This window comes from Rattus rattus, chromosome 2 (assembly GCF_011064425.1).
Source record: "Rattus rattus isolate New Zealand chromosome 2, Rrattus_CSIRO_v1, whole genome shotgun sequence".
Lineage (NCBI taxonomy): Eukaryota > Metazoa > Chordata > Mammalia > Rodentia > Muridae > Rattus > Rattus rattus.
This window is the reverse complement of record NC_046155.1, coordinates 104567445-104594306: the sequence shown is the minus strand read 5'-3', so window position 1 is coordinate 104594306 and position 26862 is coordinate 104567445. Positions and strand designations below refer to the sequence as shown.

Genomic DNA, 26862 nt, shown 5'->3' with positions numbered 1-26862 from the left:
ACAGTAACTAAGGAGGCCCAGAGGGAGGGAGCAGATCAGGACATTGGGAGTATGGCACTGGGAGCTCAGAAGCCTAGCCTTGGGCCCTCTGCAGCTTTTCCCTCTAAAGTGGTCAGGACTTGAGCTCTAGCGGTTTCCTGCAGAGACTGGCTAAGTAGGAAGCAGTCTAGGGTTCTAAGCCTGAGGGTCTGGAATTCAATGTGGTGATTATTAAGAGCAGGTAAGTGAAGAAACCCCCAATTCTACTGGCCTCCACGCGTGCACACACACGTGTACACACACACACACACACACACACACACACACCTCAGAACCATGAAATGCCCACATTCATAAGAGCTCACATTAGTTGAGTCTTTGCCAGATCAGTCTTGGTTCCATTTGCTTGCTTTATTGCACTGTCCGTTTTTACTCCTAAGTACGAGGCACATTGCCTTTGTCTAACAGTCATTGAATTTTACATGAAGAAAACCTAGGCTCTGAGAGCATGTTTTTCTAATATTGTACAGCCAGGAGAGTAGCCCACACCTATGGGGCTTCAGAGCCCACTCTTTTGTGATTCCAGGAGGGGCAGACTTAGGCAGCAGGTGAGGAGAAGCCCTGAGCTTAGATGCTCAACACAGCTTAGAATTCCAGTAGCAGCCCCAGCACTCAGGCTCATTTGGGAGAGATGACTCAGCAACGTCACTAGTTACTAGGCAGGGAAATGGGGGAGGTGCCGGATCGTGCTCATGTGACTTATCACATGACTACAGATCAGCCTGAAAGCCAAAATGGGACTCCAAGCCCGGTGAGAAACTGAGGTGGGGAGGGTAGCTAAAGGGGACTACATTAGAGGGAATTACATGTTGTAGAGAGAATACCGTGAGGGTCCAGCTCCTCATGAAACCCACCTGCTGTCCCTGCAGCTTCCTAGGGCTCCTTGCTCTCGTCATCGCCGGCAAATGCACTCACAGCCCCGAGCCGGACCAACGGTGGATGTGAGTTGATTTAGTACTACAGGTGCCTTCTCCATACCCGCCTCTGCAGATGCTTGGTCCTAGCTTTCCTCGTCCTCAGCTGCGCCTAGTACCTACTCTGTACTTATTCGCCCCCCCCCCCGGCTTAATCTCTTGTCATTTACCTCCTATGATACTTATCTGCATCTAGGATTCCACCCGAAGTCTCAGTTCTTTATCCCAAACTTTCCATGATCTGGATTTCCCATCTGTGGCCTAACCAAATCATGTCCCTGACCCTGTAGGCTGCCTCCAGGCTGGGTGTCACTGGGCCGAGTGGATCCCGAGGAAGAGCTGAGTCTTACTTTTGCGCTGAAACAGCAGAACCTGGACAGACTCTCGGAGCTGGTGCAGGCTGTGTCGGATCCCAGCTCTCCTCGATATGGTGCCTATCAGAAGTGGGGGCAGGAAATGGGAGGCAGGACCAGGCAGGCACTGGCTAGTGCACATCATGTAGGGTCATGTTTCTGGTATGACAGACAAATGGTAGTAACTGCCACATTTATATACACCCCCACCCCATTTCTGCCTTAGTTCTCCAGACTTAAAACTAAGAACAAATCAAGGCCTTGTAGCATGAGGTAATAATCCTTGCTATTTGGGCTGAAACAGGAAGATATTGAATCCAAGGTCTGCCTGGGCAGTGTAGCAAGATTGTCAAGATTGAAAAAAAAAAATTTGTTTAGAGGTTTAGCTAGCTCATTGATAGGGTGCTCATGGAGCAAATGCAAAGCCCTAGGTTCAGGTGCCAGTAAGATGGTGAGTGGGGAACTTGTGTTTAGGAGCACATGACTTATAATCAGATCTAGTTTGAAATGTTGGCTTCTGACCAGCTAGCAAATGGAGAAATAGCACTTAGTGTGTATACGTGATCATCAAATCATGGTCCTTCCCCCTCTATCATAGCTACTCCCACACCCTCCTCTGTTGCTAGTTCAAGTCCTCAATTGTCTTTGGATTAATCCACTCTGGCCATCCCTCTTGCTGCCAACTCAGTTGTTTATTCTCTTTCTTGGATTATTGCCCAGCACCCTGACTGGTTTGTAGTTTCCTCTTCTTCACCACACTCCCCAGAGCACTTCCCACTCTATTCTAGAGCATTCATAGAGAATGGTCAGGCTGGATTGAATCCTCTCTGGCGGAAAGTCCCATATGATGAGGCAAGGTTGTGTGTGTGTGTGTGTGTGTGTGTGTGTGTGTGTGTGTGTGTGTGTGTGTAGAATGGAGGTGGGAGGCGGGAGGGGCATCCTCCGATCACCCAGGAAGCTCCGCACATGCAGGAAAGAATGACTCACCGTTATGCTGTTTAAAATCAACAAGTATGAAGCTGAGCTAAATTAGAAGGTTCTGTATAATTGACTCGGAAAGTCTGGGAAAATCTTTTTGAAGAGAAGCTTAAAAATGGGACATTTAAAGTTTATTAACCTCCTTGAATTTTTGTGACCGGGGCAATACATGCTGTGTATATTTCCTGGCCATGACATTTCATGTCTCTTCAGCCTCTCTTCCCTTGGACTCCCAATATGCCTAGCACCTACCCAGTCCTCTTGGGGAAGTTTTGATGTCTCCTGATTGACATCCAGACAACCCAGGAAAGCCTGAAATGAAGACAAGATCCCCTTCTGAATCCTTGCAGGAAAGTACCTCACCCTAGAGGATGTAGCTGAGCTGGTCCAACCATCACCACTGACCCTCCGCACTGTCCAAAAGTGGCTCTTGGCAGCTGGAGCCCGGGACTGCCATTCAGTGACCACCCAGGACTTTCTGACTTGCTGGCTGAGTGTCCGGTGAGAAGTAGTGATTGCCCCATAGAATCCATTTCCCACCAAGGAGACAAGATACCCCCAAATGGGGGAGTTTAAAGCTTGCTGAGAGCCTGTGGGTATTGCTAATGCGTACAGAGATAATGATTGGGTGGTAAGTGGGGCTCAGGCCAGCTCTACAGCGCCTCTCCATGGTTTCTGTTTTCTTACTTCCAGGCAGGCTGAGCTGCTGCTTCCTGGGGCTGAGTTTCATCGCTATGTAGGGGGACCTGCAAAGACCCACATTATAAGGTCCCCACATCCCTATCAGCTCCCCCAGGCCTTGGCCCCTCATGTGGACTTTGGTAAACCCAATGGGGTTGGTGGAGGTTGGGGGTTGAGGGTGGGGCAGAGCTATAGGCTGAAGAAGTTTAGATAACACAGGAGGCATGGAGTGTTTCCGGTAGTGAAGTGGGTGTTAGTATCTGTGAGACCTCCTTAAGCCTGACCCCTTTCCACAGTGGCGGGGCTGCACCGTTTCCCCCCTTTATCATCTCCGAGACAACGTCCAGAGCCACAAGGAGTAGGAACTGTTGGCCTGCATCTGGGAGTGACTCCATCTGTGCTCCGTCAGCGATACAACCTGACAGCCCAAGATGTGGGCTCTGGCACCACCAACAATAGCCAGGCCTGTGCCCAGGTGAGCCATGCAAAACCCTGGGGTCATCACAACCTCCTCAAGATATCTCCAGTGCTTCACTAGCCTGGGCCTCACTCTCTGATCCACAACTCCTGATTTGGATGTTTCCACAGTTCCTGGAACAGTACTTCCATAACTCGGATCTGACTGAGTTCATGCGCCTGTTTGGTAGCAGTTTTGCACACCAGGCCTCGGTAGCAAGAGTGGTTGGAAAGCAGGGGCGAGGCCGAGCGGGCATCGAGGCCAGTCTAGATGTGGAATACCTGATGAGTGCTGGTGCCAATATCTCCACTTGGGTCTACAGTAGCCCTGGTATTGCAAAGTTGGGGGATGGGAAAATGGGTTGGAGTAGACTGCTGGTAGCTGCTTTATTTTATCAAGGGGACACCATGGGCTGGCAACCATCCAATGACCACTCCTATCCCTTCTTTTAAAACAATTCAGGCCGCCATGAGGCACAGGAGCCCTTCTTACAATGGCTCCTGCTTCTTAGCAATGAGTCATCCTTGCCGCATGTACATACTGTGAGTTACGGAGACGATGAAGACTCCCTCAGCAGTGTCTACATCCAGAGAGTCAACACTGAGTTCATGAAGGCTGCAGCTCGGGGTCTCACCCTCCTTTTTGCCTCAGGTAACCTCCTACCATAAAATTAAGACATCCCACCTACCAAGCAGCAGGCTTTATCCCAGCTGACCCTTCAACCTGGTTTCTGACTCATAATAGGAGCTCAGTCTTAGCAGGGCCTACTGACATGACCTGAGAACTGTGAGGTGGCATATACATTTCTTCTCTGGTATATATAAGCCTACACCCCAAGCTCTTCCCAACGGATCTGAATACTTAATATGTCTTTCCCAGGTGACACTGGAGCTGGGTGTTGGTCTGTCTCCGGAAGACACAAGTTCCGTCCTAGCTTCCCTGCTTCTAGGTAAGTACCCCACTCTTTCATGTGTGACTCTGATGCCACCAGGAGCTGCTATGGCTCAGCCTTCAGCATTACCTGTTGGGGTTCCTGTGCTCCCTTCCCTTTTCTTCCTGTATATCCCAGGCTGCGACAGCAGAATATGTTGTTTTGTTCCCTTCGTTGCTAGGGTTTGTTTGTTTTTTAGGCAGAAAAGTATATACAATTAATTCCAGCCATGTCTTGAAGGCATCCAGTCTGTCGGTACACAGGCTCCCATAGTCTTACTCTCCTTTCCAGTAAGACCCAGACCGTACCCACTCACCTCCACACATCTTGGACATCACCCATTGTCTTAGTCAGAGTTTTATTGCTGTGATGAAACACCATGACAAAAAAAGCAAGTTGGGGAGGAAAGGGTTTATTTGGCTTACACTTCCAGATCACAATCCATCATTGGAGGAAGTCAGGACAGGAACTCAAGCAGGGCTGGAACCTGGAAACAGGAAACAGGAGCTGATGTGAGGCCGTGGAGATTGCCAGCTTGATCCTCATGGCTTGCTCAGCCTGCCTTCTGATAGAACCCAGGACCACCAGCCCAGGGATGTCACTCTCCACAGTGGGCTGGGCCCTCCCTCATTGATCGCTAAGAAAATGCCCTACGGCTGGATCTCATGGAGGCATTTCCTCAACTGAGCCTCCTTCATCACTTAGATCTTTGTATCACACAAAACCAACCAGCCAGTACACCCGCTATCTGAATGCTGTCTTCTCCTTAGCCCCTATGTCACTACAGTAGGAGGAACCTCCTTCAAGAATCCTTTCCTTGTCACAAATGAAGTAGTTGACTATATCAGTGGTGGAGGCTTCAGCAATGTTTTCCCACAACCTTCATACCAGGTTTGTGGATATTCCTATGGATTTGTGGAGGTTGAGGGTTGGTGGTCAGGGGAATTGTCCTCAGTTCAGCGGCTTGCTGAGCAGACTTCTGGCCAATGCTCACACTCAGAAATGTCCTTCAGGAGGAAGCAGTAGCCCAGTTCTTGAAGTCCAGCTCTCATCTACCACCATCTAGTTACTTCAATGCTAGTGGCCGTGCTTACCCAGATGTTGCCGCGCTTTCTGATGGCTACTGGGTGGTCAGCAACATGGTCCCCATTCCGTGGGTATCTGGAACCTCGGTGAGCATCAGCTTTGCTGTAAACCCTCTACTCAGGAACTACCCTTGCTCCTCCATCTACAAAATCTTGAACCCAGAACCCCTGACTCCTCAGAGACTTCTGATCTTTGCAAGCATCATCCCTCAGAAGTCTAATCCCGCTAAAACCCTGACCTATTTTTGCATCTTCATCTTGCAGGCCTCTACTCCAGTGTTTGGGGGAATTTTATCCTTGATAAATGAGCACAGACTCCTCAATGGCCGCCCCCCTCTAGGCTTTCTCAATCCCAGGCTCTATCAGCAGCATGGGGCAGGACTCTTTGATGTAAGTGTTGGAGGAAAGAGGGTGGATATTGTCATAGGATATGAGAAGGGCTACCATGGACTTGGGGTGCTTTTACTATATGGGATTGCCTGTGTGACATGAATATGAATAAGGTGCAGTCTAGGAGTACTGGTACCAGCAGGCCCAGATCTGATGCCACCATCTCCTCCCAGGTAACCCATGGCTGCCATGAGTCCTGTCTGAATGAAGAAGTGGAGGGTCAGGGTTTCTGCTCTGGTCCTGGCTGGGATCCTGTGACAGGTTGGGGAACACCCAACTTCCCAGCCCTACTGAAGACTCTACTCAACCCTTGACCCTTCCCTGCCCTGACGAGAAAGCAGAACTGTTTCCTGTACTACAAGGGAAGGCTCAGTTTCTCGTTATTCCTCAATGGAAGCCCTGATGAACTCTTAGCTGTTGCCTGCTGCAGATAGCTTCTCCCTAACCCTCAAATGCTGTGAGCAGGACTGGACTCCCAACCCTGTGAGCCATCAAACTCAGGTCTCCAAACTTCTACTTCGAGATCCCCAACAAGATGTTATAACCAGCATTTTGTCTCACCCCAACCCCATCTCTCCTTCCTCTTTCCAGCTTGAGATGTGAAAACAGGGCGAGAAGATTCAGTCCGCATTACTGACACCAGCAGTCCCACCTAATGCTTACCACCTCTGCACTGACCGTACGCTCTGTTTCTCTTCCAGCTTGCTTCTTCGTTCACTGAAATGAGACCTTTGTGCTAATCGTTTAGTCTTTCTTCCCCTGGCACTGAAGTGCAATGGTCTCCCTGACATTCTATCCAGTTATACACTTCTCAGTGTTTTATGGGCTTTCTTGTTTAAGAACAGGGTGACAATCTATATAACTATTCTAAGGAAAGTTCAAGTTTGAAAACTTAAAATGTTTTAAATGTTCTTATTGGTAAAGTTCCTCAACAAAATAAATAGGTGTTACAAATTTTGCTTTAAATTTTTGCTTCAGTGATTTTTTTTGTAAATTATTTGTAAATTTACATTTTATTTTCCCCTTCTTGGCTACACCAAAGCAGCATTCAGGTTTTAATTTCAACTGTCAGACATTCACAAACATCTAGCTTCTGTGAACCTGGGTGTTCATTCTTTCCATCAGTTTCCCATTCCTTTTTTGCTCAGTGTATACCCCCTTTGACCACACTAACTGTCCTCCTTTTCAGCTAATTATGGGATGCTGGTGTTCATTGTTCCATCCGTAGGTTTTTACTCATAATTTTATTAACATCCCTTGACAGATCACTGACATCTCAAATGTAAGATACCTCATTACTTCATCTCCCTCCAGCCCAGACCTAAACTATTTCATCTCTTAGTCTGTGATATAATGCCTCTTTCAAACAAGCCAGAAACCTGTAACTCTTAATTTTCATTTTTTTTTTTTCACCTCCCTACTAACTTCAACAAGTTTTACTGACTACTTCTCCAGGTATGTCTTTATCAGCTAGTGTGGTGATGCTCACCTTTAATCCCAGCACTTAGGAGGCAGAGACCAGGGAAGCCTCTCTGAGTCCATCCTGGTCTATACAAAGAGTTCCAGGCAAGCCAGGCCTACGTAAGTGAGACCATGTCTCGAAAATACACACACGTGCGTGCGTGCGCGCGTGCGCAAACACACACACACACACACACACACACACACACACACACACACACACACACACACACACTACTGCATTATCTTTGAGCCCATGTCCTTTTTCCTCTAAACTGCAGGAAGTACTTGGGTAGGGGAGAGCCTTCCAAAGCCCCTCAGCATCCTTGACCATGGGTAAGTCATCTTCTAAACCAAACAGTATATTTATTTGTGCAAACCCTTCAAAGATTACTGGGTAAAAGTCAGGGACATTGAAACCTGCCTTCAAAATTGGGAAATAAACATTGCTAATGTCTGACACTTGGAATTGAGCAGCTGATGTTAGTTCCCTACTTCCTTGCACTCCACCTACGTGTATCTGGGAAACAACCATACAGTATTAAAATTGTCTGTTTGCCTTCCTTTTCCACAGCTTGGTGCTAGTGAACTAGAATCTGATTCTAAACTTTGTATTCCTAGGTCCCAACCCTGTAGTTGGCAAATAGAAATTAAATAAATGACTGTTGAATTGCTAATGTGCTTCACATGTGACTTTGGCATGTTATTTCTTCGGGGTGAAACACCTATCTCTACATTTACAGCAGCACGCTTCTAGGACCGTTGTGGGTGGGAGGGACACACACCAAATCCACTAAAATCCTTAAAAGACAGTGAAAGGGAGCGACAAAGAATGAAGACTGTTAAGGAGACTGGTAATGAAGTATCTGACATATGAGTCCCCAAGTCAAATCTGCGCACCCAGATGAAATGAAGTGTGCAGTCCTGGATTCTTCGCGGTCCCATCTGGGCAGGGTTGAGCCGCAGGGTGGAGGCTAGGTCTTTCACAGCTCTCCTCTGCCAGTCTACACCTAATCTGCCAACAGCCAACCTAAGGTCGCCCGTGGCCGACTAAAGCGGTGGGCGGGAACTCTGACGTCATGCAACGTGCGCCTGGGCGAGCGGAAGCGGAAGTAGCTCTGTTCGCCGCCTTTCCCACCAGCCCCATGAGCTGCAGCGGCTCCGGCGCGGACCCCGAGGCGGCGCCAGCCTGTGCCGCCTCGGTCGCGGGTCCGGCGCCCCCGGTGTCCGCTCCCGCTGCGCTGCCCACTAGCACGGCCGCGGAGAGCAAAGCCAGCCCCGCGGGGACAGCAGGGGGCCCTGGAGCTGGAGTCGCCACTGCAGGCACGGGCCCCGTGGCGGCACGGGCAGGGGAGCCGGCGGAGCGGCGCGGACCGGGTGAGCGCCGGGCCCGGTGAGGGAGGGGGGAATCTCCGACTGGGTGCCGCAGCGGGGGTTGGGGGGACCCTGCGCTTCTCACCTGTGTTGTTGATTCTCCTTCAGCTTCGGTGGCAGCAGGCGGCGCGGCTCCCCCTGAGGGGGCAATGTCTAACGGGGTTTACGCCCTGCCGAGCGCGGCCAACGGAGAAGTGAAGCCCGTAGTGTCCAGCACACCACTAGTGGACTTCTTGATGCAGTTGGAGGATTATACACCTACGGTGGGCTTCCCGCCTGTACAAGGCCACCTGCCTCGCTGTCGTGCCTTTCAACCGCACCTTCATGCTTTCAAGCGTCCTCTACTAGGAAGCTGCCTCTTTATTCTTCCTTCCCACCCAGCGCATCAGTAGGCAGAGCTAATAATGACGGCTATTTGATTTTTCAGATCCCGGATGCAGTGACTGGTTACTACCTGAACCGTGCTGGCTTTGAAGCTTCAGACCCACGCATGTGAGTAAACTCAGAGGTTAGACTGTTGAGTGCTGGGTGGAGTTTGTTAAATATCTCATTACCACCACCCCCTTCCTCTCTAGAATTCGGCTCATCTCACTAGCTGCCCAGAAATTCATCTCAGATATTGCCAATGATGCCCTGCAGCACTGCAAAATGAAGGGTACAGCCTCTGGCAGCTCCCGGAGCAAGAGCAAGGTGTGAGAGGTTCGCCTTCCACAGCAGTACAGGCTTAACTTATCCTGAAAGCCTTTTGGGGAAGCAGCATCCTAGGGGAGGTATTGGGCCTACTCAGGGTTACCCACAAAGGACTGGAATCTGGACTTGCTGTGCTCAGCTGGTGGTCTTCCCTCTTTCCCCCAGGATCGCAAGTACACCCTAACCATGGAGGACTTGACCCCTGCCCTCAGCGAGTATGGCATCAATGTGAAGAAGCCGCACTACTTCACCTGAGCCACCCAACCCAGATGTATTTGTCTTCCCCTCTGTCCCCACACGAGCCTGTTTTCATAATAAACTTTATTGTGACAGGCGGGGCTGATCCCTCCCATGTTGGGAGACATCATGTGGCAAGTGACAAAGCTCTGAGCCCAGCCCTCTTTGGGGCTACAGTGGTAGGGATGGGAGCAGGGAACAAGCCCCATAACTGGGGTAGTACCATGATTAGAGACAGGGGAGGCAACCAGAGATCTTCAGCTTCGGGGAAGTACACTCCCCCAGCCATATTCTGATACTTCTGAAGTTTGGGCAGGGACCTTCAAGTCCTACTTGTCCTGCATCTTCTCCAAGATAGGTACAATCATGTCAAACTTGGGTCGCTTTGCAGGGTCTTCATTCATGCAAATCTTCATGAGCTTACACACGTGGGGAGAAATACCTGGTGGGATAGTAGGCCGAAGGCCTTCCAGTGCCACCTGCAAATTATACAGAACAAGGTGAGCTTCCGAATTTGAGTTCATCATATGGTCAAAAGCCTTTGACCCTTGAATGGTAGGATTACTATAGATCTGTATACACTGCAGGAAGGGCTTACCAGTGATGTCAGCACCACTATACCCACACAAGTATCTGCAGTTCTGTGCTCACCTTCATTCCAATCTCCATATTAGAAAGGTCGGCAAAGGGCACCTCTCGTGTCACCAGTTCCCACAGAAGCACCGCAAAACTCCACATGTCTGCTGAGCGTCTGTTCGTATCTTCAGGCTTCTTTTGCAGGGCTGGAAGGGATAAGGCTTATTAACTATTCCAGTTGCATAGCCTTTTTAGTCTCTGCCTCTTCTACTGTTACTGAGCTAATTCTTCTTCATTTCCCAACATGATGCCTTTACCTACCTTCAGGGGCCACCCAGGCAGGTGCATACATGCGCCCAGGGCACTGGAAAGAAAACTTTACATCAGCCATGCTGATTCGGGCAGTCATATCTTCATCGATCTGAGGAAGAGAAGTTAAGGTCAAAAAGGTGGAACCTATTGTAGGCCAGCAAAGGGCTTTGGGGACCAGAAGTGAACTTGTGGTCTTACCATTACACTACGGCTATTGAGTGCGTGCCGAGGTATGAGAGGCTCTAGTGTATGAAGAAAAGCCATGCCTCTTGCCATGTCCAAAGCAAACTTTACAGCTTGGCTCTGGTCCACAACGAAATCTAACAGGAAGCAAGAATCATTAGTTTAGAGTCCCCCACCCCTATTCTATTCCCAACAAGACCAACATCCTTACTGGTGCCTTCATGTAGAACATTGTAGAGAGATCCATATGGCATCCAATGTGTGATGAGGGTTGGGTGGGGAGCTGGGGGAGCCTGGCAAGCACCTAGTACCGGAAGCACGTTAGGATGAGAGAAAATCCTGGGAGAGGAAGAGAGTGGTGAGACCCAACAGAATTTCACTTTTCAGTACTATTTGGGGTTCCTTGGAAACCGCTTCCAATTCAGGTGTCTCACCTGAGCCGGGGACATTCCTCATTGAAGTCCCTGCTTTTCCTTGTACTCCAGTCTCGAACCTTCAGCACCTTCACAACAATATCATTGCCCTGCCAGCGGCCTTTCCATAGCTGAAGGACAGGTAGAGGTTAGAAGACATTAGCTCGGGCTGTACCATTTATTTTCTCCTAACTTGAAGAAAACCTTAATTAGTAATACAGAGTGGGCAGTTTGTGGGTGTTAGGGAGGGAGAAACAAAATGGATAGGGATCACCTCTCCAGAATGATTCTCGTTGAGCTTTGCCAGAAAGTTGAGCTGTTTGAAGTCAATACCAGAGTGTTTGTTCAGGGTCCCATTTCCTGAGAATATGAGCAGGTCAGGTACCCAGCTTCACCTTAATATGACACCAACAACCCAGGAATCTTGTGTTGCAGCCCTTCCCCCCACAGTAGTGACTCACGGGGCCTTGTGCGAGTGGTCCCCTTCCAGAATGTGTCCTTGTATGGAATACGATTAAGATTCTGGCCCATCTTCTCTGCCCGTTCTAGAGAAAAAGAATGGTCTTGGCTTTAATTGTGCTATGGAGAGAGAAGATGCAAGGTGGGACAAGAGACAAGGTAGGAGTAGATAATGAACCTCGGAGAAGCTCTCGAAGGGGTGCCTTGGCTTTGTCCACAGGCATCTCTCCATACTTGTTACAGATGCTCACAAGAGCCCCATTAGCTACTAGGTCCTGAAAAGAAAATTGTCAGGCCAGTCACAAACAAGCATGAACACATGGACGCAACGACAGTTCTGTAAATGTCCCACAGTGGGACTGACAGATGCACTGATGGTTCCATGCCCAGTTTGCTTCCCACTCACCATAGGACTTGGGGTCTGAGTACTTACCTCTGCCACCTGGTCTTGGCCCCAGAAACATGCATAGTGAAGGGGCACATTCCCATGTTCATTCACTGCATTGATGTCAGCCTTGTATTGCAACAGCTGCACCCCATGGCCAAGAAAAGAAAAGGGCAGTCAGTTCCTGTGAGATACTTGTGCCCAGGCACGAAGAAAGAAAGAACAGCACACATTCTCCACATGACAGTGCCTGTTACTAGCTTCATATTGTGTGTGAGATGTGGATGGTAAAGGATTTGCATGTACCTTCTGTACAATGTCACGGTGTCCGTGACTAGCTGCCAAGTGCAGGGGGGTATCGTCCCCACGATTCATCACATTGATCCGTGCTCCCCGCATGATCAGCATTTCAACCACTGCAGATCGGCCTTCTCGGCAGGCCCAGTGCAAAGGGGAGAAGCCATGATCATCCCTTTGAGAAAAGGACATAGACACTAAACTGGTGTTGGGAAGGACAAAGCTTTGATTCATCGGGGAAAAGAAATTCTGTAGCCACAGAAGGCTTGCCTCTTTAAGACTTAATTTCTACTTGTGTTGGCAATTCCTAAAGTTCAGTTCAGATTTTCCCTTGAGCTTTACACCCAACAATCACCTAGATGTCCCAACAGCTCTAAGGTTTATCACTTTAACAACTCCTTTCCTAGCAGTTCTACTTCATTAGGTAGACAGTACTCTTCCTGGGGTCCTCTGGCTTCCCTACCTTCTTGTCTTCCCATCTGACAGTGCTAGGAACCACACCCAGGACTTCGTATGCTTGGCACATGCTATACCACTAGGCTTCATCTCCAGCTCATGCATCTTTAGTAACACCTATCATCCTTTGACTGCTTTTGTGCATCTCCTTGCTGTAAAGTTACAAAGGCATACTGGAGAAGACAGGCTATACAACTTAGGAGAGGAAACAGGCTTACTTTTGGCTCTGTTATTGAAGCTGACATCTAAAAATGGAATGGAATTAAAATATTTTGAAGGGGTACAACAACAAACATGCTTTTGATTACTGAAGAGGCAGATAACCACACAAACCAGGATGTTCCTACTTACCAACCAAAATTCACAGAGGAAAATGTAAATTGAAGCTTTTGAATAAAAAATGTATCTGAGTTTTATTTTCATCCCCTAAGGACATATATTTTATAAAAAGAAGTGTACAAACAAAACAACTGTATGGGCTGGGTCAAACTGACAGCCTGGAGCCATAAAAGGAAATTCCCTCCAGCCCTGGGATGCAGATCTGAGGGGCGGAACAGGGGGCGGTCTGTGGTCTAGGCCTGCAGCCTCCAGATGCTTTAGTGCTGTGGTCACTTCCTGTGAGGGGGCTGGAGGAGGGGCCTTGAGTTGATCCTGGCTTGGTCACCCAGAATCCCCCAACAGTTGAAGGAGATGTGTAGCTTTAAATAATTGTCCCTCTAGTGTGCCCTCATCAGTTAATACAAACTCGGCAAAAGCTTTCTGAGGATGTGAGTATATCCATTGCTATCAGTCTTCTCTCCCAGACTTCAAGTATTCTGACCAAACAACTTCCAGAAGTCTGTGGCCTCAGAGGAAGCTTAAGCTTGAGAACAAATGCAAATGTTTTGCCCACTGTCACCTCAGGGCCTGGATTTCTATCTGAAGAATGCCTGCAGGGAGTTAACCACCTCCAGCACCACGCCCTTTCCCTTCAAGCCACCAAAGCTTTCTGGTTTCCCTAATGATATCCTTCACCTTTTGACAACAAGGATTCTTCCAAGATGCCACTCCCACTGGACAACAGCCTAAACTTCTATTTTCTTACCAACAAAATAGGACAGACAGCTTAGTGTTTACAGAGCGCACAAGTTAATGTAAAAAAAATGAAACAAGTAACTTTGAATATAACAGAGAAACAGTATTCACCCTAATGGAAGCTGGTGAAACCTGGCCTAGGATGACAGATGATCCTTTCCAACCTAAAACAATCCTCTTATAGTCAAATACAGTTGCAACAAATGGAAATCCCAGCACTCAGAAGGCTGACACAGGAGGAAGGAGAGCTGGAGGCCATTCTGAACTACATGACAGGCTGTCTCCAAAAGCAAACCAAAACTACCTACTAAACTCTTCCAACACTTTCTTGCTTTCTTATATCAGCCAGCATTGTAGAAAGTGTTCACATTATCTATTTCCTCACTTTCCATTCACTTTTTTCCCTGACAGAAGCCTGCCATCTATAGGGAATAGATGATGTCTTATTCAAGGATTTTTTTTTTTTCCGGAGCTGAGGACCAAACCCAAGGCCTTGCGCTTGCTATGTAAGTGCTCTACCACTGAGCTACATTCCCAACCCCTCAAGGATTTCTTATTTGAAGGAACCCAGTGTAATGCAGTTTCCTGTTACTTTCTGCAATACCATTCAAAGACCAAATACATCCTAAATGGAAACTAAATGAAGACTTAAAATGCTCACTTATGTTCTTTAACTTCTCATTAAAACATCCATTCTCTAATCTTAGTCCATTTCTTATTTCTCCTTCAGATGGTTATTCTCTGTCAGTCGGCCAGCCTTCTCGACCTCTGCCTTTATTTTACTCCTCTTCTGAGGTACTATTTTTCACATTATAGAATCTTAAGGTATCATTTAAACGCTAATTTGTGGTATCTTGGTGTCCCAATCAGACCTCTCTCGAACTTAAAATCTGCACGAACAACAACCTGCCAAGCATTTCCAAGTTATTGTAGTGTCACCAAACTGTAGTCAGTCCAAAATGGAGCATCGGCAACTGCCAAGTGTCCAAGTTCCCAAACCTAAACCCCAGGTCATCTTTGACTTCCTCCTTCACTTCCCATACCAACCCAACTACTTCATTCTTATGACTTTAGGGCTCTCACCACTAACCCTGTCTCAATTCTTGTATCCAAAACATCACTTTAAGGCAATTGCATCCACGGTGACACCTGACAAATGGGTAGTCTCATCACTACACAGCTTCAGAACTTTAGATCTCTAATGTCCTTTTCCACTTCTACCCAATGCTCTAGGGCGCAGAAACTCATCCTCCAACCACATGTAATTCCAATTTTCTGGCACTCTGGTCTGCCTTTGACATGAGTTCACAGAGGCTGCAAAGTCCTCGGGAACCGATTGTGAAACTTAGTAAAAACAAAAAACCCAGACACAAGCTTCCTCTCTGTAAACCCTCCTCCATCAACAGACTTTGCTTTCTAATACTCCTCATCACACTGGATAACAAAGTTAGCTGTCTCCGCCCGACATGAGCACCCCAAGTAGCGGAGAGCGGACTTCTAGCAGTCCTCTCACTCGCCAATGCTTCAGCTCACCCCTGATTTAGGTCGTTCTCTGTGTTGTCCAGCCACAAGCGCACCGCCACCGCGTTGCCCTCCCGGCACTGAGTGAAAATGTCGTCCATAGCAGCGTCCCGGCACAGAGACCCCGGGACTGGGGAAGTCTCGGGGAACTGCGGGAGAACAGAGACAAGAGAATGACTGTATCTCTGTTCCCTCAGGACAGAGGTGTCAGTGCTGGGATGGGGAGCGTCGCGAAAGGGACAGTGGTTGTCTGTGAAGGGCTTCGGGCAGCGGACGACCCCTGGGCTCGAGGAGCAGGGGGATCTGGAGGTATAGGGTAGACTTTGCTAGTTTCCTGAGTTGGCGTCAGCGGGCGTCAGAGTTGGAGTCACGGCCCTAGAACACGGCTTGGGGGAGGGGAGGGGCCCAAAGCTGCAAACACCCGGGGGAGGGGAAAGGGGTCCTTGCCCGGCGGCCCCGGCTCAGAGCTACTGTAGAGATCGCACAGACAGGTTTGCAAGACCAGCATGGAACAGGGCGCGGAACTACCCGCACTCACCGGGACTCGGGTCGCAGGCGGCTTCTCCGGGGAACTCCCGTCCGACCGCGCCCGCCGCCCGGCCCCGCCCCGGCCGGCCCGGCCCGGCCCTCTCCGGCCAGCGCGGGCCGCGGTCCCTCCCTTCCGACCTCCTACTGCCTCTCTAGCTCACGAGCGGTTACACTCGATGGTGCTCTGCTCCGCGCGGGCCGCTCTAGCTACCACAGAATTTCTCTCGGTGGCTTCCGGCCGAGTTTGGTCTGGCTCCAGTCCTAGGATTCTCGGACGCGCGCTACACGTGGGCCAGAGCGTAGACTCCTCCAACCCTGCCGGCCACCAGTATGTTTGAGGAACCCGAATGGGTCGAGGCGGCCCCAGCCATCGTTGGCCTCCGGCCGGTGACAACACAGGTTCAGGCGGCGACTGCCCCGCCAGTCAAGGTGAGCAGCCCTGCACCGGTCTATTTGAAGAGTTTTAAGGAGGCAAAGTCGATCCTCCCGGGGTCGTGTTGGGTAGAGGGAGAGCCTGAAATGCTGTCGTTTATTAGGATGGTGAGAGAGTTAGTCATGATCTGAAGATCCGGAAACTCTCCAAAAAACTGACCTTAAAACATAATTGGTGAGAAGTTGGTGTGGAGAAGAGCGTACCTGAGATTTAGAAAAATGTTGAGAAGCTCCCGGGCAGTAACTCACCGTGTCACAGTGTGTCCTAATAGGAATGCGGATTAGGAGCTTGGAGCGCAGAGCTTGAAAAGTTAGTAAGTTTTCTGTACACTAAGGGTAGAAATCAGTGGAGTTTTAGCAGTGGAGTGGTTTCTCCAAGTTTTCTCTCACCTGGCATCACTTTATATACTGAGGTTCGATTCCAGGGCTTCAGCATGGTAGACAAGCATTTACTACTGAACTGAATCCGAAACCTTGAAAGGGTTTTTAGTTGCAGTGTATATTAGACAGAATCAAGGCAGGTGACAGGGAAAGTATCAGAATCACTATTCAAAGGAGGCTCAGGGAATCTAGAACCTCCAAGGTAAGGGTCTGGCTGAGGACCAGCAGTAGGACTTGAACCCCAAATCGACTTCACGGAAAACAGGCCTTTTCCTTTGAGTCTCATCAGATGTGAGGAATTCTATATTCCCTTAAGCTGTTCCTGACCTTCAGTCAGCCTAGGATGTACTATTCATTTCTGTGGTCCATTTCTGCTTGTCTGTGTGCAGCTTCTTCCTAACAGGCTGTTCCTTCTACTGCAGTTAGGAATATCTTTAATAGACAGACATGTGTGACACTGTCCGTCCTGTTTCAAAACAAAAAAAAAAACAAAAAAACCTCTGCTGCCCCTAGAATGCTGTCAGTGAGAGGCAAAGATAGCCACAGTCTTACCTTGGTCCTGTTGCTTGGGTGCTTAGCACATTCCTCTAAGGAAATCAACTGGCAATCCTTTACCCATTTAGAAAAGTAGAACGGGAACATTGTCTGCCCTCCAGCTTCCCAGAAGTTGGAATTGCAGCCTGAAAGTTCTGGACTTGGCTGACTTCACAACAAATGTGCTAATTTTGGATGGGAAGGACCACCAGTAGCTGAAGTCCATCTCTTTTCATAGCCTTCAGGCTTCATCCATTCTCACATACACACTCTTATCCCTTGTTTGCCTCCAGGGCCGCAAGCGCCGCCATCTCTTGGCTACATTACGAGCCCTGGAAGCAGCATCTCTCTCCCAGCAATGCCCCAGCCTACCTGGCAGTGACTCTGAGGAAGAGGAGGAGGTAGGAAGGAAGAAGAGAAACCTCCAAAGGTCCTCACTTGCCAATGTCTCAAAGGAAGTAGGGAAGAAAAGAAAAGGGAAGTGTCAAAAACAGGCACCATTTATCAGTGACTCTGAGGGGAAAGAAGTGGAAAGAACATGCCACAGACAAGCTCCTCCTCTTGGCGGGATCTCTGCTGGAGAAGAAAAAAGAAAGAGGAAATGCCAGGAATATTCTTATTTACACCCAACCCAGTCCCTGAACAGTGTTGACCAAACAGGTACCAGTATATGTGAATGGGGGGAGGGGTATGAACTTACTGTGTAGATGGCACTGTCTTTCTCTTGCGTGCACACACACACACCATGGGCTGGATGGTAAGAGCTATAGACTCTGTCTTAAGGACAAGGGAGTAGCCAGGATGACTTCCTATGCCTCTGAATTTAGGGGATCAAGCCTCAAATGCCTTCTCATCTCCCTTTCTGCAGTTCACAATTCTAGGACAAGTACTGCTACACTTGACCCACCCAAGTCAAGCCTCGAGTCTGCATCACCTAACTCCTCACACACCCTGAGCCGCAAGCAGTGGCGGAACCGGCAGAAAAATAAGCGGAGACACAAGAACAAATTTCGGCCACTTGAGACACAGGACCAGGTGCCTCTCAAGGCTTCCCTAGAGGAGACTGAGGTGCCTCCTGCTCCAAAGTCAGACAGTCAAGAGACTAGAGCTGGAGCCCTGCGAGCACGCATGACACAACGCCTGGATGGGGCCCGATTTCGCTACCTTAATGAACAGCTGTACTCAGGGCCCAGCAGTGCTGCCCAATGCCTATTCCAGGAAGACCCTGAGGCTTTTCTCCTTTATCACCGTGGCTTTCAGAGACAAGTAAAGAAGTGGCCACTGCACCCTGTGGACCGCATTGCCAAAGATCTCCGTCAGAAGTAATAGGGGGGCAGGCTATAGACTACGAGAGGGGTGGTGGTGGTGATCAAGACTTTGACCAGACCAGTAAGTGACCCGACCCTCCCTTCCACTCCTAGGCCTGCATCCTTAGTGGTAGCTGACTTTGGCTGTGGAGATTGCCGCCTAGCTTCAAGTGTTCGGAACCCCGTGCACTGTTTTGATTTGGCTGCTCTGGACCCCAGGGTCACTGTGTGTGACATGGCCCAGGTAAGCCCTTTTGTGTATCTGATCTTACCCTTCTTCCTGGTCTTCTCATCAGATTATCCAGTTCAAGCATTTTGGTGCTGGATTTCCTCTTCCAACACTGTGTACTCCAATTAACATTCTTCTTCATCAGGTGCCTCTGGAGGATGAGTCTGTGGATGTGGCTGTGTTTTGCCTTTCACTAATGGGAACCAACATCAGGGACTTCCTTGAGGAGGCAAATCGAGTACTAAAGCCAGGGTGAGTCCCTAGAACACAGATGATTTTGCTGTGCATACATGAGTCTACACCTTTACACATGACTTCCTCCTTTTCCCAGGGGTCTTCTCAAAGTAGCGGAAGTCAGCAGCCGCTTTGAGGATATTCGGACCTTTTTGGGGGCTGTGACCAAACTTGGCTTTAAGGTCATCTACAAGGTGAGGGTCCCCAAGAAGTCTGCCTTTGTTCTTACATTTTTTTCGGATAATGGTGCTCAGGAAGGAGGATGTAAACATAGAGACTGGCATTTTGCTTTTTCAAGACAAAACTCTGGGAGGAGCTGTGAGATGCTCTCTGAACAGGGGAAACACTGAGGTGTGTGGTTGGAGTGAAGATTTGTAGCTCATCAGTATTCTCTGCTCCTAGGACCTGACCAACAGCCACTTCTTCTTGTTTGACTTTGAAAAGACTGGACCTCCTCGAGTAGGACCCAAAGCCCAACTCTCAGGCCTTAAACTTCAGCCCTGTCTCTACAAGCGCAGGTGACCAATGGACACCTGTTGAAAGGGAGAGATCAGACTCCCATCTCAGAACTCTGAAGACTGTATCTACCCAGGCTCTGAGCCGGAATCTGGTACCACCCTCTTTCTGTGCCAAGAACACTGTGGTAAAGGCTCCAGCTCAGCTCTATTCTAATGGAGCTTTCGTGGCTACAGAAAGCATGAAATTTCTTGGGCAGGTTCAAGAATGAGGTGTTTATTGTGAGGGCATGGATGTGTCTGGAAGTTTTGGGTCACTTCAGGTATTGTGGAAACTAGTCAGCTGAGAGTTGATGGATCTCTGGATTTCTTTTTATCTCTCAGAAGGCATGTGGGCTGCCTGCTGTGTTGTCTTCTAATCTGTGTTGTTCACCTCTGCTCATCTATAGTTTCTGCTCCTTCAGCTTCAAGACTGCAGACAGGAAGCTTTTGCCACATGGCAGGTCCCAATGCCAGTTTGCCACTTGGGACTGGGAATTATTTAATTTCTTTGTTTTTTGGAACTGGAAATCATTTAATTTTTTACATCATCTCACACTAGTTCAGGCTGACCTCAAACAAAACAAATGGCAATCCTCCTGCTTCAGCGTCCTGACTATTGGGATCACAGGCATGAGCCACCATATTCAGCTTAAGAAATCATTTACTCTCTGAATATTCCATTTCTCATTTGAACAGTGTAAACGTCTCACAGTATGTTGTGTGGGTTCACTGAGGAGAGCTAGAGTTGAGAAGAGTAAGGTGCGAATGAACCAGCTGTGGCTACTGTATATCGTTGATCTTACTGTTCTTTAAAGATCACCTCTAAGCAGGTTTAGAGGTTGAAGAGTAAGTAATTTAGATGTGACGGAGAAAGATTGGGAAAGTTTGATATAGGCATGTAAACAGGCTTATTTGCTATTTAGAGACTTAGTCCATTTGAAGCTTTCTTTGGAAGGGGGTAATAAAGAAGCTGGATCTCTGTTCAATAACAAAAACTGTGGGGCTGCTCACTGGCAAAGTCTGGCCATGGTGCCTACCTTGACCATGTCCATGTCCTAGAAAAACTACAGGTACTAAATATACAACTTCTTGAAGTAGTGCTGAGGGAAGGTGAACTAGATTGACATGCTGAGCTCATCCAGGAGGTATCTACCTTGAATCCAGGTATATAGGCTTGTTTACGAATTCCTAAGAATAAGACCTGGGAGTTCCCTCTAGGAAGAAATAGGTCTCAGGATTCTGATCTAGTTAGCTGCCTCTAGTCCTAAAGGAATAATGATTTTGAAAAAGGCCAGAAGGCATGTTGGAGGCTGGACTGTGAGGCTAACCTTAGTCGACACTATGCAATGTTTGCATGTGCTATTGCTGCTGAACATGCATTTCACTACCAAAGTTTAGCCACCTCCCCAGATAGCTTAGCCCTCCCCAGAAGCATCTATATTCTCAAACTGCAAATGGTCTCTTAGCATACAACTACTGTGTTGTGAGTGGTTTGTATGTTTCACTGCAGACTTCTCAAGCCATATTTCTTTTTCTATTTCCAGGGTTTGTTGACTTTTCACTTGTGTATGTTGTGAGGGGTGTAAAGGAGTAACAGTTAACTAAAATGGATAGGAGTGTTGCAGAAGCCAGGTCTGGGCTTATCCTAAGGGTGCCGTGAGCTAGTGCTGGAAAAGGGATGTCAGCAGGAGAGCCTCAAGACAGACTTGGTGGAATGCAGAGTATTGGAAGCTGCAGTAAACGGGCGTGCTGATGTGGCCATTCTAAATGTGGCTAAGAGTACTGCTATGCAAGCATGAAGACCTGAGTTCAAAGCCTTAGCATTCATATAAAAGTGCGTGTCCAAAGCTGAAGAGGGTTGGAATTTTGACAGATAGAAACAGAATACTGGGCTTGTAGGCCAGCCAACTTACCTGAACAATCAATGGTGAGTCCCAGATCTAGTAAGAACTTGTCTCCAAACAATAAGGCAAAATGATAGAGCAGGGAACTTGATGTTTTCCTGTAGCTTCTACACCTACACGTGCATATGCATACACACACACCATCAACTCTCACAGCATACCCAGCTTAAAGGACAGGAGGCATATATGGCCAGTACAGGTTGAAGGAGGGAGAAGAGTACTAAGGGTAAGGGGTAATGGGAGGATTAACTGAAAGACAGTGGCTTTCAAACTTTAGGGGGTCTAGAGTCATCTATGAGGTTCATTAAAATGCTGCATTCTGAGCCTTCTTGCATTTCCTGGTTCTCTAGATCTGAGTAGGGTCCTAGGAATTTTTTCTGATGGCTTTGAGTTTTATTCTTGGAGGAAGACACAAAACTTTATTCATTGAGAGTAAAAGTGGAGAGAGGATTGGGATTTTGAGGAGAGGAAAATGAAGATCACTTTGAGACTAGAAGAGAATGAATGATGGCTGGGTGTGATGGCGCACACCTCTAATCCCATCACTCAGGAGGTAGAGGCAGGTGGAGCTCTGTGAGGTTGAGGCCAGCATGAACTGCATAGTCCCAGGCCAGCTAGGGAGTACATAGTTAGACCCTGAACTAAGGAAATACCATAGAAGTGCTGGTAGTGTTAACATAGGAGAGATGGAGCATGATTCAGTGTTATATCAGAAGCTTGTTACTTCCCCTTACTACTGGTCTATTAGAATGGAGCCCGTTTGTAGGAAAGGGGAAAGAGGTTTCTAATCATAGTTCTAACTAAGGTCTACTGGGAAGACCATTTGGGAAGCATGAGACATTTATTGGTACCACTAAAGAATAATGAGCCTAAAGTTCTACTCCTACTCTGGAAAAAGTACAGGGCCAGGAAAACCTCACTGATTGTTTGGATGGTGTGGCAGTGCAGTGCTGCTGCTTAAGCACTGGCTTTTGTTTCCAGAATGCAGGACAATAGCACATGAATAACATTTGAGTGTCTTCTGTGCATCTTGTGTGAAGTGTAGGGTAGGCTTGGGTCCTGTCCTGCGGAGCCACTTTGAAGAGATAACAAGACTTTATAGCAAGCAGCAAGGAGTCAGCCATTTGGGCTGATGGAACAGTTTCAAGAGACCACCCAGAATCCTGTAGTATTCATCAGAGACCAATGGGCTTTCCCTTTTGAATGTCCTCTAGGCCTGTTGGTCCCAGAATCAACCGGTCAAACCAGATTTGTGTTCCTTTGCCTCTTCTTGTTAGCACTTGTGTGTGGAATAATCAGCAAGGAGGTAGAAACAAGGTCCAGAAAGCAGAGAGCTCTCCTCCATTTCCCCAAAGCAGGCAGGCTCCTTAGGTGAGGCAAAGCTAGGAGGGGAAAGATTTCAAGCCAGCACAGGGTCAGTTCTTTATTGTTATTCAGAATTAGACATTCTCCTCGAGAATATTTGTGTCTTGAGTTAACTTAGTTAACTAAGAATATCAGTGAGCCTGAACAGATATGTCTGATCAGGAGCAGTGACTGCTCTTACAAAGGACCCCGGTTCAATTCCCATCACCCACAAGGTGGCTCATAACCATCTAGTCCTTGGGGTACCCATGCCAACTTGGACTTCTGGGCATAGCAGGCATGCATGTGGTCCACAGACATTCATGCAGGCAAAACTCATAAAACAAAGTTAAACAAAAATCCTCACAGACTCGCTTCAACCTTTCCCCATGTCAGAGAAAGAATAGCCCTCTTTAAGAGCTGTAGGAGACAAGACTGAAGTTAGGTATGGGTATCAATCCAGATCTGGTACACATTCAGTATCCCTTCAGAGCTCTTGGAGTAGAGTGTTCTAATGCAATTATTCGTGTGCTGCTGATTTTGTTCCTGTAACATAGTCCTAAGAGAGAACACAGTTCCAAAAGAAACAGTGTGATCTTGGCAGAGGCAGCTCAGCTTCAAGCATTCACCAGTTACGTCATTGCATAAGCCCTGTGCAGCTTTTCACAGAGACTAGCAATTGGAGCCTTTCATTTCCAGGTCATCCTCCTTCCCAGGTGAGTTTTCTAACTAGCCACCTGGTTCCAGGACCTTTGGTTACCACAGTAACTGCTATGGGGATCTACTTGCCTTTGCTCCCCACGCAATTCATTTTCCTTACTGCCAAGTGATCTTTATGAAATGTAAATCAGATTGTGCCACCTCTTTGCGTAAAATCCTTCAATGGATTCTCATTGCTTGAGGAGAACAAAAGACAGACTCCTTCCCAGGCTCTGTGTGATCTTACCCAGTCATTGTTCTGCTGGCCAACTGCAACTTAACTTCCTCTTCTCCATCCTCCTGAGCTCGCTATTTATTTGTAATGCACTCCAAACTCTCTTTACTTCTAAACATGCCCCTCCAACTTTGTACAGTATTTCTTTCTGGGGAAGAAATTCCCCCAGTGCCCTCTTTCTGAACTTAACAGTTAAACTATTTTTCAAGCCTGTGTGTTAGGCAGCCCATGTATCTAATGGATAGTCTGGGTGACGTTTTCATACCAGACAAAGAAAGTGAAAGGTAGATCAGCTCTTTCCACTTTCTCTCAGGCTCAAAGAACAGGCTTTGAAAGTGATGAAGTCATAGTATACGAGAAGTTTGGCTAATTTAGGAGAGAATTGGACTCTGAAACAGAATTAAAACCCTTAAATAGCGAATGTAAGCATGTTACAGCAATTATCATTATGCATCCTGGACATGTCTTCCTGTCCACCTTACCACAAAACCCGCTTTCTTTTAGGGATGCTTCAACATTTGTCTTAGCAGATGCCACTGTGCATTTTCTAATCAACCTACTTTAAAGATTTATTTTTAAATTCCATGTCTGGGGCCTGTTATACATGTGCAAGTGCAGTGGCCAAGGCCACAGACATAAGAGTTTTGGGAGCTGCCTAATAAAGGGTGGTGAAAACTAAACTTGGACCTTCTGCAAGACAAGAACTCACCCTTAACAACTGAGCTATCTTTGTAACCCATTATCCTACTTTTTTTTTTTTTTAAAGAATTATTTATTTATTCTATGTATGCGAGTGCACTGTCGCTGTCCTCAGACACACCAGAAGAGGGCATCGGATCTCATTACAGATGGTTGTGAGCCACCATGTGGTTGCTGGGATTTGAACTCAGGACCTCTGGAAGAGCAGTCAGTGCCCTTAACTGCTGAGCCATCTCTCCAGCCCCCATTATCCTACTTTTAAATGAAGAAATGCTCACAATCAGAAAAGAAATATTGAAATGCTCACAATCAAAAAATATTTTTATCAATTATTTGTGACTAAAAGAAGATCCCATTAAGTGTTTTAAACATTTTATTTTTATTTTTTTCTAATATAACAAGGGATTTGAAGGTTGGTGACTTTGCTTTCGGTTCAGGAGCTCGAGAGTGTTAGGAGTCAGAGCTTTATGATTTTGTGATTCTCTGAGTCACAAGATACAGGATTAACTAAGCATAGACACCTTGCTTTTTAGGCTTCTTGGAAGTCTCTCCAGTTGCCACAGCCTTTTCTTCCTTTTTGGTTTCACTTCAAGGATCTGTTCTCTTGTTAGTACTCTGGTACAAATATGTTCTCTGTGATAACTGAATCCAATCTAGAAAATTGATCCTTTAAATACATTTTCCCTCTCTGTTACCTCCCACATTTCGGGACCTTATCAGTAGCTGTTAGGTCTCAAACTTCTCTTCAGTTCAGTGGATCAGGGAATATGATCTCTTACTCCTTCCTTACCTCTTCTGTTTGTTTGGGTATTGGAATAGAGAAAGGAATATTGGAGAAAATTAAACTTAGCCAATTAATGCGTCATTGATATGTTCAACCAAGACAAACTTTTGAATGTAGGCTTTTGTGGGTATTGTTGAGGTCCTGGAGCTTCCCATGGTGACAGGCATTAGCTGACTTTTATAGATTCCTATGATACATGAAACAACCGCCCCTCACATTTGTAGCTCTTAACCCAAATGGTAGATGCTGGTTAGTTTCTGTCACCTGGGAGGAGACCATCTCAGCTGAGAAAATGCCTCCATCACATGGGCCAGTAGGCATGTCTATGTGGCATTGCCACTCATAGGCAGGCAGGTCTGGGCCATGTAGGGAAAATAATTGAATAAACCAGGGAAAGCGAACAAGATAAGCCACATTCCATCCTCTCAGTTCCTGCCTCCTGCTCCTGTCCTGGCTTTCCTTGATGATGGACTCAATCTGTGAGATGTAATGAACCCTTTCCTCCCTGAGTTGGCTTTCTCAGTGTTTTACCAGAGCTATAGGCAGAACACAGGGTATCTACTGCCACCTAGTGCTGAAGAGCCTTACCTAGCAAGAAGCCCTCCAAGGAAGGTCCCAACATACCCTCAGGGCTGGTTATCTTTCAAGGAGCCCGCGGGAAAGCCATGCACATTTATCCTGCCAACTGGGAGCACAGGCTAGGCAGCAGTAACAGTTCTTCCTTTGTGCTGTTGAGAAGTACCCGTCCATATGGTTCTGAAGCACTTCCCCATGTCCCCTTCATTGCATTATGTATGTCCCTAGCCTCATAAATATCTTTGGCACACTACATGGTGGTTTGGGTATGTGCTATGGTGGTGAATTAACAGTGTTCTTCACGTTCATTTTCTTTCTGGCAAAACCAGAAACTGTACTATATGCCTATATCCCCATAGAGTTGTGTGCCAACTGATAGTATAGACAGTTGGTTAATAGTGAAACTACTGCTTCCAAACTCCGATCTAACACAGTTCCCTTGTGTTATTACCACATTGCCCAATGTGATGCATTTAGCAGCGATGACTATATCTAGACCATCACCAAAACTAGAGTCCCCATGAATAGGGACGCCTGGACTAGGTTTCACCTCAGTAAGAAGTGTATTGCTGTTTTGTAGTGGGGCACTAGTAATCTCTTGAAAGTACTTTTAATTGAAGGGAACAAAGCACTGATAAAGAAAAATATTTAACTGTGGAAACCACACAGATTAAGCAACAGAAGGCTGTTCTCACCTAAGGCCTCCTCCCCACACACATCCTAACTTCTCAAACTTTTTTCTCTTGATCCACAAAATTCCCACCACCTTAACTCAGTGTGATTTCCTTGGTCTTCTACATAGTCTACCATGTAAGCTTCCGCATTTAGCCTTTCCATGTGTCCAGTTGTTTGCACTCATCCCTTACCATTCATCCATGTTACTAAGTGCAACTCTTTGTTTTTATTACTATGAATAAACTGCAGTTTATTGATTGCTTAAACTATTAGCGTACATATATCAGTTGGAGTGCCTAGGTCCACTCCACTTCTTACAAGAAATAAAAGCCCAAAATATTAATGATTTAAGCCAATGTGGTAATTTCAAGAATTTTACAGTTTTATTTTTTTATTTGGAGGGAGTGGTGGTACATGTATGCCATGGTATATGTGTGTGGAAGTCAGAGAACATTTGATGGGGTCTGTTTATTTTGTGGTTCCAAGGGTTTCCACCCAGCTTGTCAGCCTTAGAGTCAGGTACCTTTACCTACTAAGC

The 26862-nt window shown here is 47.3% G+C and overlaps 4 protein-coding genes across 5 annotated transcripts; 3 read left to right on the top strand and 1 right to left on the bottom strand.

Moving 5' to 3' along the window:
- The first annotated feature begins 722 nt into the window (after positions 1-722).
- On the top strand, positions 723-6676 carry Tpp1 (tripeptidyl peptidase 1). The gene is made up of 13 exons (XM_032893193.1): positions 723-790; positions 909-980; positions 1244-1383; positions 2635-2785; positions 2978-3105; positions 3262-3440; positions 3554-3752; positions 3885-4073; positions 4302-4371; positions 5124-5244; positions 5367-5525; positions 5703-5828; positions 6002-6676. The coding sequence occupies exons 1-13, from the start codon at positions 774-776 to the stop codon at positions 6140-6142; spliced, it is 1692 nt and encodes a 563-aa protein (XP_032749084.1). The 5' UTR covers positions 723-773; the 3' UTR covers positions 6143-6676.
- Positions 6677-8395: 1719 nt separating this feature from the next.
- On the top strand, positions 8396-9713 carry Taf10 (TATA-box binding protein associated factor 10). 2 transcript variants are annotated; one of them, XM_032893192.1, is made up of 5 exons: positions 8396-8666; positions 8772-8926; positions 9091-9155; positions 9239-9362; positions 9519-9713. In XM_032893192.1, the coding sequence occupies exons 1-4, from the start codon at positions 8435-8437 to the stop codon at positions 9357-9359; spliced, it is 573 nt and encodes a 190-aa protein (XP_032749083.1). In that variant the 5' UTR covers positions 8396-8434; the 3' UTR covers positions 9360-9362; positions 9519-9713. The 2 variants fall into 2 exon arrangements, with proteins under 2 accessions (XP_032749083.1, XP_032749082.1); XM_032893191.1 differs by having other exon boundaries at positions 9239-9353; positions 9519-9688.
- On the bottom strand, positions 9657-15920 carry Ilk (integrin linked kinase). Its single transcript, XM_032893190.1, has 13 exons — positions 15805-15920; positions 15279-15415; positions 12225-12390; positions 11967-12062; positions 11712-11808; positions 11536-11619; positions 11349-11434; positions 11096-11205; positions 10873-11000; positions 10677-10798; positions 10488-10587; positions 10242-10372; positions 9657-10069 (listed from the first exon to the last, which is right to left on the bottom strand). Exons 2-13 carry the CDS (start codon positions 15365-15367, stop codon positions 9920-9922), a joined length of 1359 nt encoding a protein of 452 aa, XP_032749081.1. The 5' UTR covers positions 15368-15415; positions 15805-15920; the 3' UTR covers positions 9657-9919.
- Positions 15921-15999: 79 nt separating this feature from the next.
- Rrp8 (ribosomal RNA processing 8) lies at positions 16000-20403 on the top strand. Its single transcript, XM_032893189.1, has 7 exons — positions 16000-16223; positions 17435-17801; positions 18010-18463; positions 18563-18692; positions 18823-18929; positions 19009-19105; positions 19314-20403. The coding sequence occupies exons 1-7, from the start codon at positions 16125-16127 to the stop codon at positions 19431-19433; spliced, it is 1374 nt and encodes a 457-aa protein (XP_032749080.1). The 5' UTR covers positions 16000-16124; the 3' UTR covers positions 19434-20403.
- The last annotated feature ends 6459 nt before the right edge of the window (positions 20404-26862 follow it).

Coding starts and splice junctions, on each gene's coding strand:
- Tpp1 (XM_032893193.1), top strand. Junction 981..1,243: donor GAGCCGGACCAACGGTGGAT/GTGAGTTGATTT, acceptor CTGACCCTGTAG/GCTGCCTCCAGGCTGGGTGT. Junction 4,372..5,123: donor CCTAGCTTCCCTGCTTCTAG/GTAAGTACCCCA, acceptor TCTTCTCCTTAG/CCCCTATGTCACTACAGTAG.
- Taf10 (XM_032893191.1), top strand. CDS start 8,435: ATGAGCTGCAGCGGCTCCGGCGCGGACCCCGAGGCGGCGCCAGCCTGT. Junction 8,667..8,771: donor GGCGGAGCGGCGCGGACCGG/GTGAGCGCCGGG, acceptor ATTCTCCTTCAG/CTTCGGTGGCAGCAGGCGGC. Junction 9,354..9,518: donor GCTCCCGGAGCAAGAGCAAG/GTGTGAGAGGTT, acceptor TCTTTCCCCCAG/GATCGCAAGTACACCCTAAC.
- Ilk (XM_032893190.1), bottom strand. CDS start 15,367: ATGGACGACATTTTCACTCAGTGCCGGGAGGGCAACGCGGTGGCGGTG. Junction 10,799..10,872: donor TGTTCTACATGAAGGCACCA/GTAAGGATGTTG, acceptor GCTTCCTGTTAG/ATTTCGTTGTGGACCAGAGC. Junction 10,070..10,241: donor ATATGGAGATTGGAATGAAG/GTGAGCACAGAA, acceptor TATAATTTGCAG/GTGGCACTGGAAGGCCTTCG.
- Rrp8 (XM_032893189.1), top strand. CDS start 16,125: ATGTTTGAGGAACCCGAATGGGTCGAGGCGGCCCCAGCCATCGTTGGC. Junction 17,802..18,009: donor GAACAGTGTTGACCAAACAG/GTACCAGTATAT, acceptor CCCTTTCTGCAG/TTCACAATTCTAGGACAAGT. Junction 19,106..19,313: donor GCTTTAAGGTCATCTACAAG/GTGAGGGTCCCC, acceptor CTCTGCTCCTAG/GACCTGACCAACAGCCACTT.